At 61.8% G+C, this 16659-nt stretch overlaps 4 protein-coding genes across 4 annotated transcripts; all 4 read right to left on the bottom strand.

Annotated features, from left to right (window-relative positions):
• Window positions 1–812: 812 nt before the first annotated feature.
• Window positions 813–5129, bottom strand: CAV3 (voltage-gated ion channel superfamily; the record flags this gene model as incomplete). The annotated part of the gene is made up of 4 exons (XM_002507743.1): window positions 813–2120; window positions 2238–2895; window positions 3016–4401; window positions 4519–5129. Coding segments are annotated over 4 exons (3963 nt in total), but the record flags the coding sequence as incomplete, so codon positions are not given.
• Window positions 5130–5764: 635 nt separating this feature from the next.
• MICPUN_104906 (cysteine endopeptidase) lies at window positions 5765–7057 on the bottom strand. The gene has a single exon (XM_002507742.1). It carries the CDS (start codon window positions 7049–7051, stop codon window positions 5885–5887), a length of 1167 nt encoding a protein of 388 aa, XP_002507788.1. The 5' UTR covers window positions 7052–7057; the 3' UTR covers window positions 5765–5884.
• A 348-nt stretch (window positions 7058–7405) lies between these two features.
• Window positions 7406–11950, bottom strand: MICPUN_60441 (isocitrate dehydrogenase/citrate hydrolyase; the record flags this gene model as incomplete). The annotated part of the gene is made up of 1 exon (XM_002507741.1): window positions 7406–11950. The coding sequence occupies one exon, from the start codon at window positions 11948–11950 to the stop codon at window positions 7406–7408; it is 4545 nt and encodes a 1514-aa protein (XP_002507787.1).
• Window positions 11951–12439: 489 nt separating this feature from the next.
• Window positions 12440–16187, bottom strand: MICPUN_94794 (p-type ATPase superfamily; the record flags this gene model as incomplete). Its single annotated transcript, XM_002507740.1, has 2 exons — window positions 12440–15158; window positions 15438–16187. The coding sequence occupies 2 exons, from the start codon at window positions 16185–16187 to the stop codon at window positions 12585–12587; spliced, it is 3324 nt and encodes a 1107-aa protein (XP_002507786.1). The 3' UTR covers window positions 12440–12584.
• Window positions 16188–16659: the final 472 nt, after the last annotated feature.

Genomic DNA, 16659 nt, shown 5'->3' with positions numbered 1-16659 from the left:
CGAGTCGACGCGAGATCCGCGCGCGCGGCGGGCCAACGGTCGGCCCCTCCCGGCGCTGTGACCGTCTGATCGCTTCTTACGGCTTCCACGCCACTCTTTCATTTCCACCGCTGATTCCGCGGGCACTTGCGGAAATTCACCCACTTGCGCGAGAAAGTTAACCCTGGGTTGCTATTACAAGACGCGGCGGGTTCTCAGATGCTACTCCCCGGGCTCCTCCGCGCGGAGTCGTTATCCGGCTCCTCAATCTCCGATCCCTGCGCGCTGTCCCTCAACACCACCATGGCGGAGTCCGTCGCGCCCGGTCGACGACCGAGCAGCGCGCCCCCCCGCCTTCGCCTCTCATTCTCCTCAACCTCGACGAAGATGTTCTTGACGTGGCTGAGGATCATCTCAGCCTTGGCCTTGCTCCTCGCCGCGCGCTCTTCCTCCGCCCTCACCTGCGCCTCCCTCCTCGCCTTCCTACCCCTGAACGCCGCCTGGATGCGCTGCACCGCGTATAACTGCTCGATGGTCAGCTGCTCGCCGTCGGCGCCCGTCATGCCGTGCGTGATCTGAAGCATGGGCGCGGTGCTGCCCCTCGCCTTGGCGTTTGTCGCGATCCTCTTCTCAGCCTCAATCTTAGCCTTGACCTTGCCCGTCTCCAGCGCGATCTGGACGTCGTGCGGCAGGGCGTCGGTGTTGATGCCCATCGCCCTGGCCGTCACCGCCTGCAGCACGTCGTGGTAGTGCAGGTAGTTGGACTCGACGTGCAGGTTGAGGTTCTTCTGGAAGCGTAAGATGCCGAGGCGCGACAGCCGAGTGCCCTTGACGCCGAGCGGCGTCTTGGCTAGCTTCAGCAGGGAGACGAGTCGGGTGCAGGGGATGAAACCCGTGGCGTGGGGGTCCAGCTTGGACCAAGCCTGGGCGAAGTCCTCGATGTGCGCGTCGGTGACGTTGGTGCCCTCCTCCTTCTTGTTGTTGCTGAAGTTGTCCAGGACAACCGCGATGAGAAGGTTGAGGGTGATGAACGTGCCGAGGATGACAAAGGTGATGAAGTAGAAAGGCGCGCCGTCGTTGCCGCAGCACTCGCCCCTCGCGCAGTCGGCCGCGCTGTCACAGTCGGTATCAATCATGCAATCGTACATCACGGAGTTCCAAGCCTCGCCCGTCACCATACGCAACAGCAAGAGGAGGGAGTTGCCAAAGTTTGTGAAGTTGGCATCCTCGTTCAGGTTCTCGCCAAACTTGACTTTGCCAAAGAGGTTCATCCCCAGGATGGCGTACACAAAGCAAAGCAGGAACATCAGCGCGCCGATGTTCAGCAAGCCGGGCAGGGAGATGATCAGGGTGTTGAACAGCATGCGCAAGCCCGTCAGCTTCTTCACAACCCTGAAGATCCTCGCAAGACGCAGGATGCGGAAAACAGAAGCCGCGCCGCCGCCGCCAGCCATGAAGCCAATCAGGGTGATGGCCACGCAGAAGAAGTCGAAGCAGTTCCATCGACTGGAGAAGTACGCCTCAGGGTACATGGCGTACAGCTTCGCCGCAGCCTCGAAGGTGAAAATGATCGCGAAGAATATGGACAGGCCGAGTAGCGTGCCGGTCCAAGCGTCGCTCATGTTGTAGTGCTCCATCATCATCGTAAGCGCGTTGGCGACGATGACGGCCATGATGAACCAGTCGAACTCCTCCCTCTCCACGATCTTGTACACGGTCTTGCGCGTCTGATCCTCGGGGTAGTAGTCAGCCTTGGTGGGTTCGGACTGCTGCTGCAGGCGTCGCTGGGTCTTGACCCACATAACCTGCGCCTTGGTCATGAGCCCGTTGCTCCCGTCGGCGGACTCGGCAGCCAGCCTGGCGAAGTTGTCCAGGATGATACCGATGAAGAGGTTGAGGATGAAGAAGTTGGCGACAATCTCGAACGCGACGAAGAAGAACGCGATGGGCGGATTGTGATCCCGCTTAGGCGCCAGCTCGGGTGATCGGGCGTCGACGCCGTTGTACATCACCGCGGTCCAACCCTCCGTGGTGGACATCTCAAACAACGTCTGCATCGCGAGGAAGATGTTGTCAAAGTTCATGTCATCCGACTTCCACGTCCTCTCCACGTAGACGGTGCTGTTGAAAGTGCCGGTGCACTGCGCCTTGGTGAAGGCACTGTGAGCGTAGGACGCGCCGCCGGGCGTCGGCCCGCACGACTTGGTGATGCTGTCCCACGCCATGGCCACGTTTGTCTTGTTGACCCACCCGTCGACGCACTCAGCCTTGGCGTCTATGTCCTCATCGTCGCATCGGGCGAATGAACCCATGAAGAGCTGCATGCCGAGGATGCCGAAGATGAGCCAGAAGAGCAGCGACACCATGAAGACGTTGCCCATACCGGGTATCGACGCGAATAAGGCGTTGACGACAACCTTCAGCTCCGGCACCCTGCTGATCACGCGGAGCGGCCTGAGCACCCTCATCGTGCGCAGCGATCGAACCCACCCGAGGTTGCCGGAGATCATCTTCCCCAGGATGCCGATGATGACGATAAAACCGTCCATGCAGTTCCACGGATCCCTCAGATATGCGTCCTTGTCCTCAAAGTACAGACCAAACGCGATCAGCTTCATGACCATCTCCAGCGCAAAGACAATCGTGAAGAAGATGTCCACACCCTCCAGAGCCTCCTTGGTCTTGCTGTTCTCCATCGCCTTGGGGGACTCAAAGGCCATCGTGAGCGAGGAGATGAGGATGAAAGTCATGATTACGTAGTCAAACTGCTTGTCGTCGACGAGTTTGAAGCAAAACTTGCGAATCGGGTTGTCCACGTCAAACACCTTCAGCGATTTGCCGCTGTACTTGTGCAGGGGTTTCGGCGCCGCGCCGGGCATCGGACCGCAGCCGCTGGTAGCCGCCTCGGCCGTGGCGCTCAGGCCGTACCGGAACGAGACCAGCTTGCCCGCGCGCAGAGCTTTCATCTTGCCCTCCTTGTAAGCCTGCTCATCCTCGAGGCGCTTCTGGCGGATGGCCTCAGCCTCGGCGAGCGACCTCGCCTCCTCTTCGGCTCTCTCCTTCTCCTCCTGCCAAGCCTTGTCCAACGCCGCGTCGGCGAGCCTCTCCCATCCCCTGAGCACGCGCGGGGGAAAGTCCTTGTCCGGGAGCTCGTCCCACCACTTCTGTTTCTCCAGCTCCTCCTTGGTCTTCTCCCTCTGCCCCTTCTTTTTGCTCAGATACTTGAAGAACGAGACGCTCTCCATCAGCGTCTTTGTGCTCTCGTACTCGGTCTGCACCTCAACCTCGGAAAAGTTGGTGAGCAGGATGGCGACAAAGAGGTTGAGCACCACAAAGTTGCCGATGAGAAGGAGCGCGACGAAGTAGAGCGCGGACCAGGACCCGTTGCTCGCCATGCCGTCGTACATCACGGCGTTCCAGTCCTCGCCGGTGAGCACCTGGAACACGGTGACGAGCGCCCAGATCAGGGTGTCAAAGTTGTGCCGGGGGGTATCGCCATCGTCCAAACCGCACATCTTGCCGCCAAACAACTGCATGCCCAACAGCGCGAAGATGAAGATTGTCAGGATGACGATGAAAGTGAAGTTGCCGAGCTCCATCACGGTGAGGTAGATGGTGTAAAGGAAGTTCTGCAGGCTGGTCCAGCTGCGAATCAGCTTCAACACGCGGAGAATGCGAAACGCTCGCAGGGCAGTCAGGCCGCCGCCCGCAGAGAGCGCCAGCTCCACGATCGACATTATGACCACCGCCGCGTCGAACAGATTGAAACGGTCCTTAGCGTACTCCTCGAACCCCATGCCGATCACCTTGGTCGCCATCTCCAGAATGAACGCGATCGTCAAAATCAGGTTGACCACGTCGAGGCCCTCCGCGTAGGAGCTGGGCATGCCGTCGTACTCCATGGCCAGCACCAGCGTGTTGACCGCGATGCACCCCACGAAGAAAGGACCGAAAAACCGGTGCTCGATTATCGCTTGGCACAGCTTCTGCAGCGGGCTCGGACCCGCCTGACTCAGGTTGAGGGCCTTCAGGTGGTCGACGTCGTCCTCGTCGTCCTCGGAGACCACGTCCAGCCCGAGCTCCTTTCGCCTCTTTGCCGCCTCAGCCTCCTTCTTGTCTTGCTCAGCCTCCTTCTCCGCAGCCTCCTCCGCGGCGTCCTCCTTTGCCTCGGTGTTTTCCTCGTCGTACACCTCGGTGATCACCGCGAGCGCTAGGTTCAGGAGGAAGAAACCTCCGGTGAACACCAGCAGGACAAAATAAATGACGCTCCACCCCGTCACCGCGTCCATCGCGTGGTACATGATGGGCGTCCAACCCTCCAGGGTGATGCACTGGAAGATTGTGAGCCAGGAGTGCGCGATGTTATCGAAGTGAGTGATGCCGCGATTGGGATTGGACGCCTTGAGGCACATCATGCCCTCGGGGCAGAGGTAACCCGGCCAGGACATGGAGGTGTTCGTGCACGTCTGCTCCTCGTCATCGGTGAGCAGGACAGCCGCCGTGACGTTGAGATCTTCGCCAAAGTTGGGGATGACCTCTCGGCAGAACGCGTTCGACTCGTGATCGGCGTGGTCCGCGCAGGAGCTCTCGGTCACCACCGTGAAGCACCTGTTCCGCAGCACGCCCATGTAGAGGTTCATACCCAGGATGCCAAACACCGTGAAGAAGAACACGCAGAAGAGCATGACGTTGGCAATCATGGGTATCGCCGCGATCATGGTCCCGATCAGGACGCGCATCCCGGGCAGGATCGACATGGCTCGCAGCGGTCTCAGTACCCTGATCACCCTCAGCGAGCTGACGCCCGTGCCCATTCCGGGCATGGCACTGATGATGGAGATGACCACCACGGCGAAGTCCATCACGTTCCACCCATCCTTCAGGTACGACGTCCTGTCAAGGATGAACCCCATGGCGATGATCTTGGTCACCGCCTCCAGCGTGAACAGCGTGGTGAAGAAAGCCTCCGAATCCTCGATGGCCTTGTTGTTGCCCGGGCTGCCCTGATAGCCGCCTTCCTCGCACCCCCGCCCCTCCATCTTGAGTGGCTCCATCGTGCACAGGATGATCGTGTTGATGAGGATGGCGGCAAGGATCAGGTTCTCGAACCACGGGGACTCCACGATCTTGATGCACGCGCGGCGGATCATCCCCGGCACAGTGTTCTCTTCGAGCGAAAAGTACCCAAGCGACCGTTCCTCGCCGTAGAACCGCTTGAACCCAGGCGTGGGCGGTATCGCCTCGAGGTCGTCATCCCCCGAACCCCCGATCTTAGACGCCTTCGTCTGCGGGTTGTGGAGGGGAGGGGAGTGGTTGAGTTTGGATCGGGCGCGCTCGTGACTGTCGAGGGGAAGGGACATCGCGCGAGGAGAGCGGGGACGACGGGGGAACGAGCGACAGACGATGAGACGACCGCTGGACCCTCGCGTCAACCCTCAAAATTTAACCGCCGGCGCACGCGAAGATTTGTTGGGAAAAAGAAAGTTCTTCGCGGGGGGGGCCGTACATCCAGGTGGGTTCCAGCGTCCGGATCGTCCGGATCGAACGGTTTCACACCCTCATCCGACATCTGTGTCGCACCCTGGGAGCACTCCGCTCACCCCAGTGTCCACACCTCACACACGACAGGGCGCTATGACTTTCGAATCCAGCCAGCTGCAGAATATCGGGGGCCACCCTGGCCAACGGTTGGTGACCAGGAATGCGGGTTTTGAAATCCGTGGATCTGTTTGCTCCAAAAAAAAAAAAAGCGCAGCCTCTCTGTTCTCCTCCGAGTGGCGTCGGTGCTTTACCGGCAGTACACGCGTTGGGGCGAGCGCCGGGTTGAATGATATGTACAAACGCTCGCTAAAAAATCTCTCTCGCCGCGCCGTTCCGCCGTCCGTTCCACGCCTCGATCCCGGGTTTAGGGTTTAGCTCCAGCGCCGAGGATCTCGCCGAATGGGCGCACGCCAGCTGTGGCTGGGTCAACGTACGCAGCCGCGGCGACGCAGTTGCTTCCATCCTCGTAGCATCCCTGGTTGTGCGTGGTCCAGGACGCGGGCGTGGCCCAGGAACATTCATCCTCGATGCCGAGGGCCTTCTTACCGCGGACGATGCGGAAGAAGCCCATCTCGCCCCAGTACTCGCCCCACGAGTTCCTCACGATCCAGTACTTCTCGCCCTTCTTGGTCTCGCCCCAGCCGACGATGGCGACGATGTGGTTGATCTCGTACTCGTAGTCGGCGGGTTGATCCAGGATGCCGCCGGTGTACTCGTCCAGGAGGTTGGCGTCGATCCCCGCGGCGACGGGTCCGCGAGCGTACACCTCGGCCATGATCTCCTTCTCGCCGCTCACCTCGCCGTACTCGGCGATTGACGCGTTTGGGAACGAGTCGAGCGCCGAGCAGAAGCCGCCCATGTCGGAGAAGGTGGAGCAGGTCCTGCACGTATTCTCGGGCTTGCACTCGTACCTGGAGACGTCGCCCGCGGCGCAGCTGCCCTCGGAGGACTCGGCGCTGCACGCCTCGTACACCAGGCAGGTCTCGAAAGGCACGAATCCAGCCTCCTTGACAAACTGGTAGGCTCCCGTCGCGGAACCCCCGTGGCACGATCCGGCAACCTCCGTGCCGCAGTTGAGGATGAACTGGATGGCGAGGTTGACGTCGGGACCCTTCGCGTGGGGGCCCTTCGCGATCTTGATGCGATCGGCGAGCGACGACATCGCGCCGTGCGCCCAGCAAGATCCGCAGTACTGGGGCACGTGCTGATTCAGCATCTTCGTCAGGTAGTTGACGCCCTCGACGTCCGACCAGGTGAAGCTCTTGGGAAGCTTCGTCGCGTCGATGTACTCGTGGGGACGGGCGCTGACGACGTGCTCGCGCTTATCGTGGCCGGGCATCCGCTTGAACGCGTTGAACACCTTGGGCTTGGCGTCCGTGGGGCGGGATTTTAGGGTGGTGACGTCGTTGTTGCTGGCGCGTCCCGAAGCTCCCAGCACGAGGGGTGGCGTCAGGCGCGCGGCCGAGGCTGTCGCGGCGAACGCCGCGATGATGGCCACGAGCACCGCGAGGAAGAAAGACGATCGCTGCATAGTCGCTCGCGCGGTGGATCTGGCGACGCGTCATTCAAAAATCAGCCCCTTATCCTGTCTCATTTCCCGCGAAGATCTGCGATTTCCCGCGGGTTTTCCCCAGTGAAAGTCGGCGACGTCGACGCGACGAGCAGTTGAGGTGCGCAAAGAAGCTGATGATGATCATTACAAACACAAAAGGAAACGTACAGTCAAACCACAACCTCCTCCTCCGCGGGGGCAGCCGCCGCCTCAGCCGCCGCCTGGGCCGTCGACGCCGCGGAACCCTCCGTCTAGATCTGGATGCGTCGGTGGGGGGCTGGTCATCTCATCCATCTGGGCCGCGACGCGAGCCAACCGCAAACTTCGTCGACATCACGCGACGTTGCTCCGCGTCGCCCGCGCGTTCTGCCACTTCATGAAGTTGAGCGCGGAACCGTGCCTGAACCAGCTTATTTGCTCGTCGTTGAAGGTCTGGTTGACGGCGACTTCGAATGGCTCGCTGTCGGGGTTGGTCACCTTGAGCGCGAGGGGCACTCCGGGCTGGAAGTTCTCGAGGCCGATGATTGACACCTTGGCGTTGCCCGATATTTTGTCGTAGTCCGCGGGGTCGGCAAAGGTCAACGGGAGCATGCCCTGCTTCTTCAGGTTCGTCTCGTGGATCCTGGCGAAGCTCCTCACGACAACCGCGACGCCCCCGAGGTACCTCGGCTCGAGCGCGGCGTGCTCGCGGCTGGAACCCTCGCCGTAGTTCTTGTCGCCGATGACGATCCAGGGCACACCCGCGTCCCTGTACTGACGCGCGACTTCGGGAACCTTACCGACCTTGCCGGTGAACTGGTTGACAACCGCGTTGGTCTCGCCGTTCTCGGCGTTGACGGCGCCGATGAGCATGTTGTCGCTGATGTTGGTGAGGTGGCCGCGGAACTTGAGCCAGGGACCTGCCATGGAGATGTGGTCGGTGGTGCACTTGCCGAGAGCCTTGATCAGCACCGGGCAGTCGACGTAGTCCTTTCCGTCCCACTCCTTGAACGGCTCGAGAAGCTCGAGACGCTTGGACTCGGGGTTGACGTTGATTGTCACGCCGCTTCCGTCAGCCTTGGGAGCCTGGAAGATGGAATCGTCGATATCCCAGCCGCTCGGAGGAATGGCGGGACAGCCTTCGGGGATCTTAAAGCTGAACTGACCGCCGTCGGGGGTGGGAAGGGTGTCGGCGTAGGGGTTAAAGTCGAGCCTGCCGGAGAACGCCAGCATGGTCACCAGCTCGGGGCTCGTGACAAACGCGTGCGTGTCGGGGTTTCCGTCGTTGCGCTTGGCAAAGTTGCGGTTGTAGGAGGTGACAATCGTGTTCTTCACCCCCGGGGGCATCTTGCGCTTCCACTGGCCGATGCAAGGGCCGCACGCCTTGGCAAGGACAGTCGCGCCGGCGTCCTCGAAGTCTTTGACGAAGCCATCCTTCTCGATGTTCACCTGCACCGCCCTGGAGCCAGGGGTGACGAAGAACGGGATCTTGTACTTGAGTCCCGCGGCGAGCGCCTGGCGGGTGAGGTTGGCGCATTTCGCCATGTCCTCGTAGGAGCTGTTGGTGCACGACCCGATGAGGCAGGAGGAAATCTCCACGGGCCAGCCCTCCTTTGCGGCCCTCGCGCCCAGCTCGGACACGGGGGTGCACAGGTCGGGGGTGTAAGGTCCGTTGATGTGAGGCGCGAGCATGTCGAGGTCAATCTCAATCACGCGATCGTACTCGCATCCCTCGTCGGGGACCAGGTTGGCGCGGTTCTTAGCCGCCAGCCTGGCAACATCCTCCCGGCCAGTCTCGCGGAGGTACTCGAGCTGGCGCTCAGAGAGGGTAAAAACGGAGGTTGTGGCGCCAATCTCCGCACCCATGTTGCAGATGGTGGCCATACCAGTGGCGGACATGGTGTCCACACCCTCGCCAAAGTACTCGATGATGGCGCCGGTGCCTCCCGAGACGGTCAGAATGTCGGCAACCTTGAGAATGATATCCTTGGGCGCGGTCCAATTAGTGAGCGAACCCTTCAGGTTGACGCCAATCACCTTTGGCGCCTTGAGCTCCCAGGGCAGGCTGGCCATGACGTCCACCGCATCCGCGCCGCCCACTCCCACGGCGCACATGCCCAAACCACCCGCGTTGGGGGTGTGGGAGTCGGTACCGATCATCAGGCCGCCGGGGAAGGCGTAATTCTCCAGCACCGTCTGATGAATGATACCCGCGCCGGGCTTCCAGTACCCCATGCCAAACTTGTCGCCGCACGATGACAAAAAGTCGTACACCTCCGCGTTCTCCGTCTTCGCGTTGCCGAGGTCCTCAACGTCGCCAGTCTCGGCGGCGATGAGGTGGTCGCAATGGATGGTCGTGGGCACGGCCGTCTTGGGCAGACCCGAGGAGATGAACTGGAGGATAGCCATCTGTGCGGTGGCGTCCTGCATGGCGACCCTATCGGGGCGGAGCTTGAGGTAGGACACGCCGCGCTCGGGCGCGGGGGCACCCTCGGGATCGTCGAGGTGCCCGTAGACAATCTTCTCTGCGAGGGTCAGGGGTTTGTTCCCAAGCTTGCGTCTGACGATCCTCAGGTTCTCCTCGATGGAGGAGTAGATTTCGTTGACAGTCTTGCTCCCGGGGGGATCGAGCGCGGACATCAGGACGGCCTCGTCGATCAGTGCGTTGAAAGTGGCGCTGGGCTGCATAGCGAGCGTGCACTTCTCAACGTCGGGGAGCCAGTAACCCCCAATGTCAACAGCCTTGCCCTGGCAATCGGTCATCTCCTTGACGATGACGTCCTCGGACTCCTTCAGCTTGCTGGCGAGCGCCTTGAAGGACGGGAAGGACCTGGCGACGGCCTCGGCCCACCACATGGCGATGTAGAAATGCGCGGCGCGATTGTCGGGCTCGCCGCATTTCCTCCCCGGTGATTTGTTGAGCTCGAGCAACTTGCCGGTGGCCGAGGTCAGGCCCTTGGCGAGGATCTTGATCTTGGGGTTCCTGGTCTTGAGCGCGAGGTCGTCGAGAGAAACCGCCAGGGCGAGGTACTCGCCGAGGCTGTCCCAGCGAAGGTGGTTCTCCTCGGTGAACTGCTGCACGTGCTTGGGAGCGGATCCGCCCGCGCCCGTCTCAAACAAGCCGCCGCCCGCGAGCAGGGGCACGATGGAGAGCATCTTGGCGCTGGTGCCCAGCTCGATGATGGGGAAGAGATCCGTGAGGTAGTCTCTCAGGACGTTACCGGTGACGGAGATGGTGTCCTCGCCCTTACGGGCGCGCGCCATGGAGAACTCAATCGCCTCCTTGGGCGTCTTGATCGAGATGTCGAGGCCGGAGGTGTCGTGATCCTTGAGGTACGCGTTCACCTTGTCGATGAGGACGGAGTCGTGGGACCTGGAGGAATCGAGCCAAAACACGGCGGGAGTGTTGGTGAGCCTCGCCCGCTGCACGGCGAGCTTGACCCAGTCGCGGACCGCCTCGTCCTTGGTCTGGCACATGCGCCAGATGTCCCCGGCGGCTACGTCGTGTTCAAACACGACCTCGTCGGAATCGTCGGCGACAACCTTGACGACGCCGTCGGCGGAAATCTGGAACGTCTTGTCGTGCGAGCCGTACTCCTCAGCCTTTTTCGCCATGAGACCGACGTTTGCGACGCTGCCCATGGAGGACACGTCGAACTTACCGTTAGCCTTACAGTCGTCGATGCAGGTCTGGAACACGCTGGCGTAGGATCGGTCGGGGATGAGGCAGACCACATCCTCGAGCTCGCCATCCTTGTTCCACATCTTACCGCCGTCGCGGATCATCGCGGGCATGGACGCGTCGATGATGACGTCGGAGGGGACGTGCAGGTTGGTGATTCCCTTGTCGGAGTCCACCATGGCCACCTTGGGGCGGTCGGGCTGCGTGTAGCACGCCGCGAAATCAGCCGCAATCTCCGCCGCGTTGGGCAAAGACTTGACGGCGTCGAGGACGGACTTGAGACCGTTGTTGGGGTTGGCGTCGACGGATGCGAGCGAATCGGCGTGCTTCTCGAACGCCTTCTTGAAGTACGTCGCGACCACGGCGCCAAAGAGGATCGGATCCGAGACCTTCATCATCGTCGCCTTGAGGTGAAGCGACACCATGACGCCATCCTTCGCCGCTCGCTGAAGCTCAGCCTCGACGAAATCTGTGAGCTTGGCGCGGCTCAGCCTGGCGGCGTCGAAAATCTCATCAGCTTCGACCGGGATACTGTCCTTGAGGACGGTCACGGACCCGTCGGCGGCGTGCAGCTCGACGCGGAGGGACCCGGCGTTGGTACGCACCGACGACTTCTCCGAGCCGAAAAAATCGTCACCCGGCATGGACTTGACCTCCGTCTTGGAGTCGCCCGACCAGTCCTTGAGCCTGTGCGGGTTGGCCCGGGCGAAGTCCTTCACCGGGCCGGCGACGCGTCGGTCGCTGTTGCCCTCGCGCAGCACGGGGTTAACCGCGCTGCCAATCACTTTGCCGTACCTCGCCTTAATTGCGGCATCCTCGGGGGAGAGCGCGTCGCCGCTCGGGTACTTGGGAACGTCGAAACCCTTTCGGTTGAGCTCCGAGATGGCCTGTTCGAGCTGGTACACCGACGCGGAGACGTTGGGGAGCTTGATGATGTTGGCGCGACTGGTCTTGGCGAGTTCGCCGAGCTTGGCCAGGACGTCGACCCTCCTCTGGGCGGGGGTAAGGCGCTCGGGGAAGGCGGCGAGGATACGCGCGGCGAGGGAGATATCGGCCGTCTCAACGCTCACGCCGCTGGGACCGAGGAAACGCCTCACGACGGGGAGGAAGGCGTGCGTGGCCAGGGCGGGCGCCTCATCGGTCAGGGTCCACCAGATCTTTGCGGACTTCTTGATGCCCAGTTCCGGCGGGATCTCTCCCGCGGTGAGCTCCACCATGGCTTTCGGAGCGCGTCTTACACGGGGTGTGCGCCGGCGGTAGAGCTTGATAACCTGCGGTTGTACAAGCGCGAAAACAGCCGCGTGCGCGGTCGTTTCTGTTGGAGAAGAGGGAGAGCGTCAGCAACCCGAATGCGCGCGCCGATCGCGAACAAAATATCTACTCAGCTCCCCGTTGTTCGCTTTTTGCCGCGCTTTGGGCCGATCTCCGGGCGGGAGAGGAGGATGCAGACGGGGCGAGGAGGTTGCGTGTCAGGACGCGAGGGGCCGTTCCGACGCACCTGTAAGTGTTGTAGTGCGCTGTTGAGTGTGCGTCTGGAGGCTGGGAGGACGTCACCGAGGTCCCGAGGCCGCGGGGGGACGGAAAAATTAGACGCTTTTTCCCTGCTGACTCACGATTCAGGGTTGCGGTTTGTCACGAAAAAGTCCCATCTCTTTGTCAGGATCCTAGCTAGAAACGTCTACGAGCGCCTCGAAGAAATGAGCTTTGGAACGATGCATTACTTTTGCATAGCACTTAGAAAGAATTACGTCATGAGGGTCCGAGTCCCCTTTATCTAGGTTATCAACTCTCTCTACGAGAGCGTCGCCCTCTCTTCAGGCGAACACTCTCCCCAAACCCGTTGCCGAGTCTTTACTTGTCGACGGTGATGGCAACCTCGTCCGTCTTGACAGAGCCCTTGACATTACCATCCTCATCCTCCTCGTATCCGGCGAGCTCTGCCTCCACGATAAACTGCTTGGCGATGTACTTGTAGAGCTCGCAGCCGACACCGCAGGCGACGGCGCCCTGGAAGGCGATGAACCAGCCCCAGCCGTGAATCTCGTCGACGTAGAGGCCGAGGACGTGGTTGAGGCCGGGAAGGTAGAGGGCGATGATCAGGGTGACCTGCGCCAGCAACACAGCCTTGTTCATGCTCATGTTGGAGAACATGTTGACCCAGATGGGGTTCTCGAAGGAGCGGCTGCAGTAGGCGCGGACACCCTCGGCCCACACGAGGGAGATGAAAGTGGCGGTGCGCGCGCGGCGGATGGATTCCTCGATGCAGACGGCGCAGTCGGGGTTGCCGTGGGGCGTGTAGAAAGCACCGTTGGCGCCGGTGATCGCAGCGGCGGCATTAGCCTCAGCCGTCTCGGCGACGCTCGTGCCGATGACGGAGGACCACTGGTTGAGGTAGTCGGTCGTGCACGCGGCGTTGTAGAGCGCGTCGCCGGCTGCCGCGGAGGTGTTGCATCCAGTCCAGAGGCCGCAATCAATCTTGAGGGTGGGGGTCATCTTCTCCTTCTCCCAGATGGCGCACGACGTGCGGGTGGGATCGGTGATTTCGTCGGAGGTGAAGGCACCGGCGTACGCCCAGAGCGCGATCATGTAGGTGTAGAAGATGCACACGGTGAGGATGAGACCGTTGGCGACGATACCGCGCCACATCCAGTTCATGACGATGGGCTGGGTCTTGGGCCGGGGCGCGCGCTTCATGGTGAGCGCCTCACCGGGCTCGAAGCCGAGCGCGATTGAAGGCGGAAGATCGGTGACCAAGATGAGGAAAAGAATCTGGAGCGGCTGCCTCATCACGGGGATGGAGGAGACGATGCACAGGAAAATCTGGAGCACCTCCGCAAAGTGCACGGACATGATGAAGGACACGAACTTCTGGATACCCGCGTAGATGGTGCGGCCCTTCTCGATCGCCTTGACGATGGAGCAGAAGTTGTCATCGGTGAGGATCATATCGGAGGCACCCTTGGCGACCTCGGTACCTTCGAGACCCATGGCGACACCGATGTCGGCGCGGTTGAGCGCGGGAGCGTCGTTGACGCCGTCGCCGGTCATCGCGCAGACGAAACCCTGGCGCTGGAGAGACTTCACAATCTCAAGCTTATCCTCAGGCTTGGCGCGGGCAAAGACGGAGGTGGTCTTGGTGAGTGCGTCAATCTCGGGGTTGGAGAGGTACTCACCCTCCTTGTGGGGACGGAGAGCTCCACAGTCGGTGGCCTCGCCGTTGCCCTCGGTGAAGGTGTGGCGGTTGAGGATGTTGATGTTCTTGGCGATGGCAATGGCTGTCTTGAGGTAGTCACCGGTGATCATCACGACGCGGACGCCAGCCTGGCGGGACTGAAGGACGGAATCCTTCACGCCGTCACGCTCGGGGTCGATGGACGCGCAAAGACCGCAGAGGGTGAGGCCGTTGACGATCTTGTCAAACTTGGCATCGGTCTCCTCCTCCTCGCCGTAGGGGAGCTTGGCACCGAGATCCTTGGTAGCGATGGCGAGCACGCGGAGCGCCTGGGAGGACAGCTCGTCAACCTTGGCGGTGAACTCAGCCTTGGCAGCCTCGTCGAAGTCGACGATGGATCCGTCGGCGGCCATGTAAGACGTGCACTTCTCCATGATGTAGTTGGGGGCGCCCTTCACGTGCGCGGTGTGCTCACCCGACGCGGCGACGTGGCTGAGGGAGGTAGCGCCGGTCGTCTTGGTGATGGTGACCATCATCTTGCGGGAGGAGGAGAAGGGAATCTCGTACACGCGGGTGAGGCTCGCCTCGAGGTCCTCGAGCTTGATGCCGCACTTGTGGCCCGCGACGACGAGGGGAGCCTCGGAGGAGTTACCGCGGGGGGTCCACTTGGCGAGGCCAGAGTCGGGGTCGGTCTCGAGCTTGAGGGTGGTGTTGGAGCAGAGAACGGCGGAGCCGAGGGTGGCGCGCACGCCGCCGGCGTCGTTCGCGGGCTCATCGCCCTTGGTGGTGGTGATCTTGCCCACGGTGGGGTCGAAACCCTTGCCGGTGACGGTGTAGTCAACCTTGCCCGCGTACATGGCGACGAGGGTCATCTTACCCTCGGTGAGGGTGCCGGTCTTGTCGGTGCAGATGATGGAGGCGGACCCGAGGGTCTCGACCGCCGCGATCTTGCGCATCAGCACGTTCTCCTTGACCATGTTGGCGCAGCCGGATGAGAGCGCGATGGTGACGCACAGGGGCAGACCCTCGGGAATGGCGGCGACGGTGAGCGTCACGGCGACCATGATCATGAAGAGCCAGGAGGGAACATCCGGGTCCTCGGGATCCTTGGTACCCATGGAGGCGCCGACGATGAACACGCCGAGGCACACCGCGATGGCCATGTAACCGAGCTTGATGGAGAGGGCCTCGAGGTTGGCCTGGAGCGGTGTCTGGCCCGCCTTGGTGTCAGGGAGGCAGCCCTCCTTCTTCGCCTTGGCAGCCGGGGGGGGCGCCTTGGTGAGGCAGAAGTCGTCAAACTCCTCGATGGTGATCTTGCCGTCGCCGTTGGCGTCGAGCTCGGCGCACATGTCCTTGATCTGGTTGTCGGACATCTTGATGCCGCGCATCTTGAGGCCCTCGGTGACCTCGTCGTAGGTGAGGGCGCCGTCGCCGTCCTTGTCGAGAGCCGCGAAGGACTTGCTGGCGGCGAATCCCTTCTCCTCGGCGCCGTCGTCGCGCTTCTCGTTGAGGAGCGCGGCGATGGAACCGACGCGGGTGCGCATACCGGTGGCGACGACGAGGCCGATGCAGGTACCGGCCTTGACGTTGCAGGAGGAGAAGGCCATGTTGTCGGCGGTGAGCTTCTCCGGCTGGCCGGGGACGCGCGCCTTGATCTTGGTGTTCTTGGCCACATCCTCGGGCTCTCCGGTGAGAAGCATCTCGTTGACGCGGAAGTCGTTGGCCTTGATGCAGCGGCAGTCGGCCGGGACGACGTCACCGGTGCCGAGCTTGACGATGTCACCGCGCACCATGTTCTTGGACTCGATGGAAACCTCCTCGCCGCCGCGAATGACGGTGCACATGGGGGACTGGAGGGAGGAGAGAGCCTCGAGCGCGTCGTTGGCGCTGTTCTCGGTGACCGCCGCGATGGTGGCGTTGATCAGGATGATGATGGAGATGGCGATGGAGTCGACGTAGGAGAGGAACTTGTCCTTGTCGTCGCCGGTGGCCTTGATCGCGGCGGACGCCACGACCGCGGCCATGAGCAGGTACATGATCACGGAATTGAGCTGAATGAGGAACAGGACGAGGAGGGAGACGCGCGGGGGCTTCTCGAGCTCGTTCGGGCCGTCCTCCTCGAGCCTCTTCGCCGCCTCGGCGGCGGAGAGACCGGTCTCAGCGTTCGTCTGGAACTCGGCGATGACATCCTCGATGGGCTTCTCGTGGATCTTGAGAGGCGCGCTCACGGAGGGGTCCTCGCCCACGAAAAGGGTGCTGCCGCGTTTGTCTTGGGCAGCCATCCTTCTAATTCACGGAGAAGGATCTGGCGCGACGCGGCGCCGGTGACTCCTTCGTGAGACCCTGGCTCGCGCTGTCGGCGAGGAAGGGTGTTGGGTGAGCCGCGGACGGTGCGCGAACTCGGCAGCGCTGTGGATGCGCGCCTGGAAGTGCGAGCGCGTCGGTCCCGGATCAGGGTGAAATATTCCATTTCTATGGCGGCGTGCTCTAGTCTATTTATCCTGCTCGTGCCGTCGTCAAGACGCTTTTTGGACCTTTTCGGGCGATTGTGGGTCGCCGAGGGGTCGTGCTCGACGAAAAATCCCTACTCTTCTTTTTTGCCGGGCTGATCGTGTGGGTCAATACGCATACGTTCCTGTTGCCATGGCACTGCGGGAAAAAATCCCTAATCCATTTCCGGAACGTAGCGTGATAACTCGTCTCGGCTGGTTTCTGTGGCCGGAGAAAACGTACGGAGTTGGTCTCTTGAGAAAT

Source organism: Micromonas commoda, chromosome 8 (assembly GCF_000090985.2).
Source record: "Micromonas commoda chromosome 8, complete sequence".
Taxonomy (NCBI): domain Eukaryota; kingdom Viridiplantae; phylum Chlorophyta; class Mamiellophyceae; order Mamiellales; family Mamiellaceae; genus Micromonas; species Micromonas commoda.
Note: the sequence above shows the minus strand (reverse complement) of the source record. Positions and strands in the feature narration are given on the sequence as shown.

What these genes read in the sequence shown, in the direction of transcription:
- MICPUN_104906 (XM_002507742.1), bottom strand. Translation starts at nt 7,051, where the DNA reads ATGCAGCGATCGTCTTTCTTCCTCGCGGTGCTCGTGGCCATCATCGCG.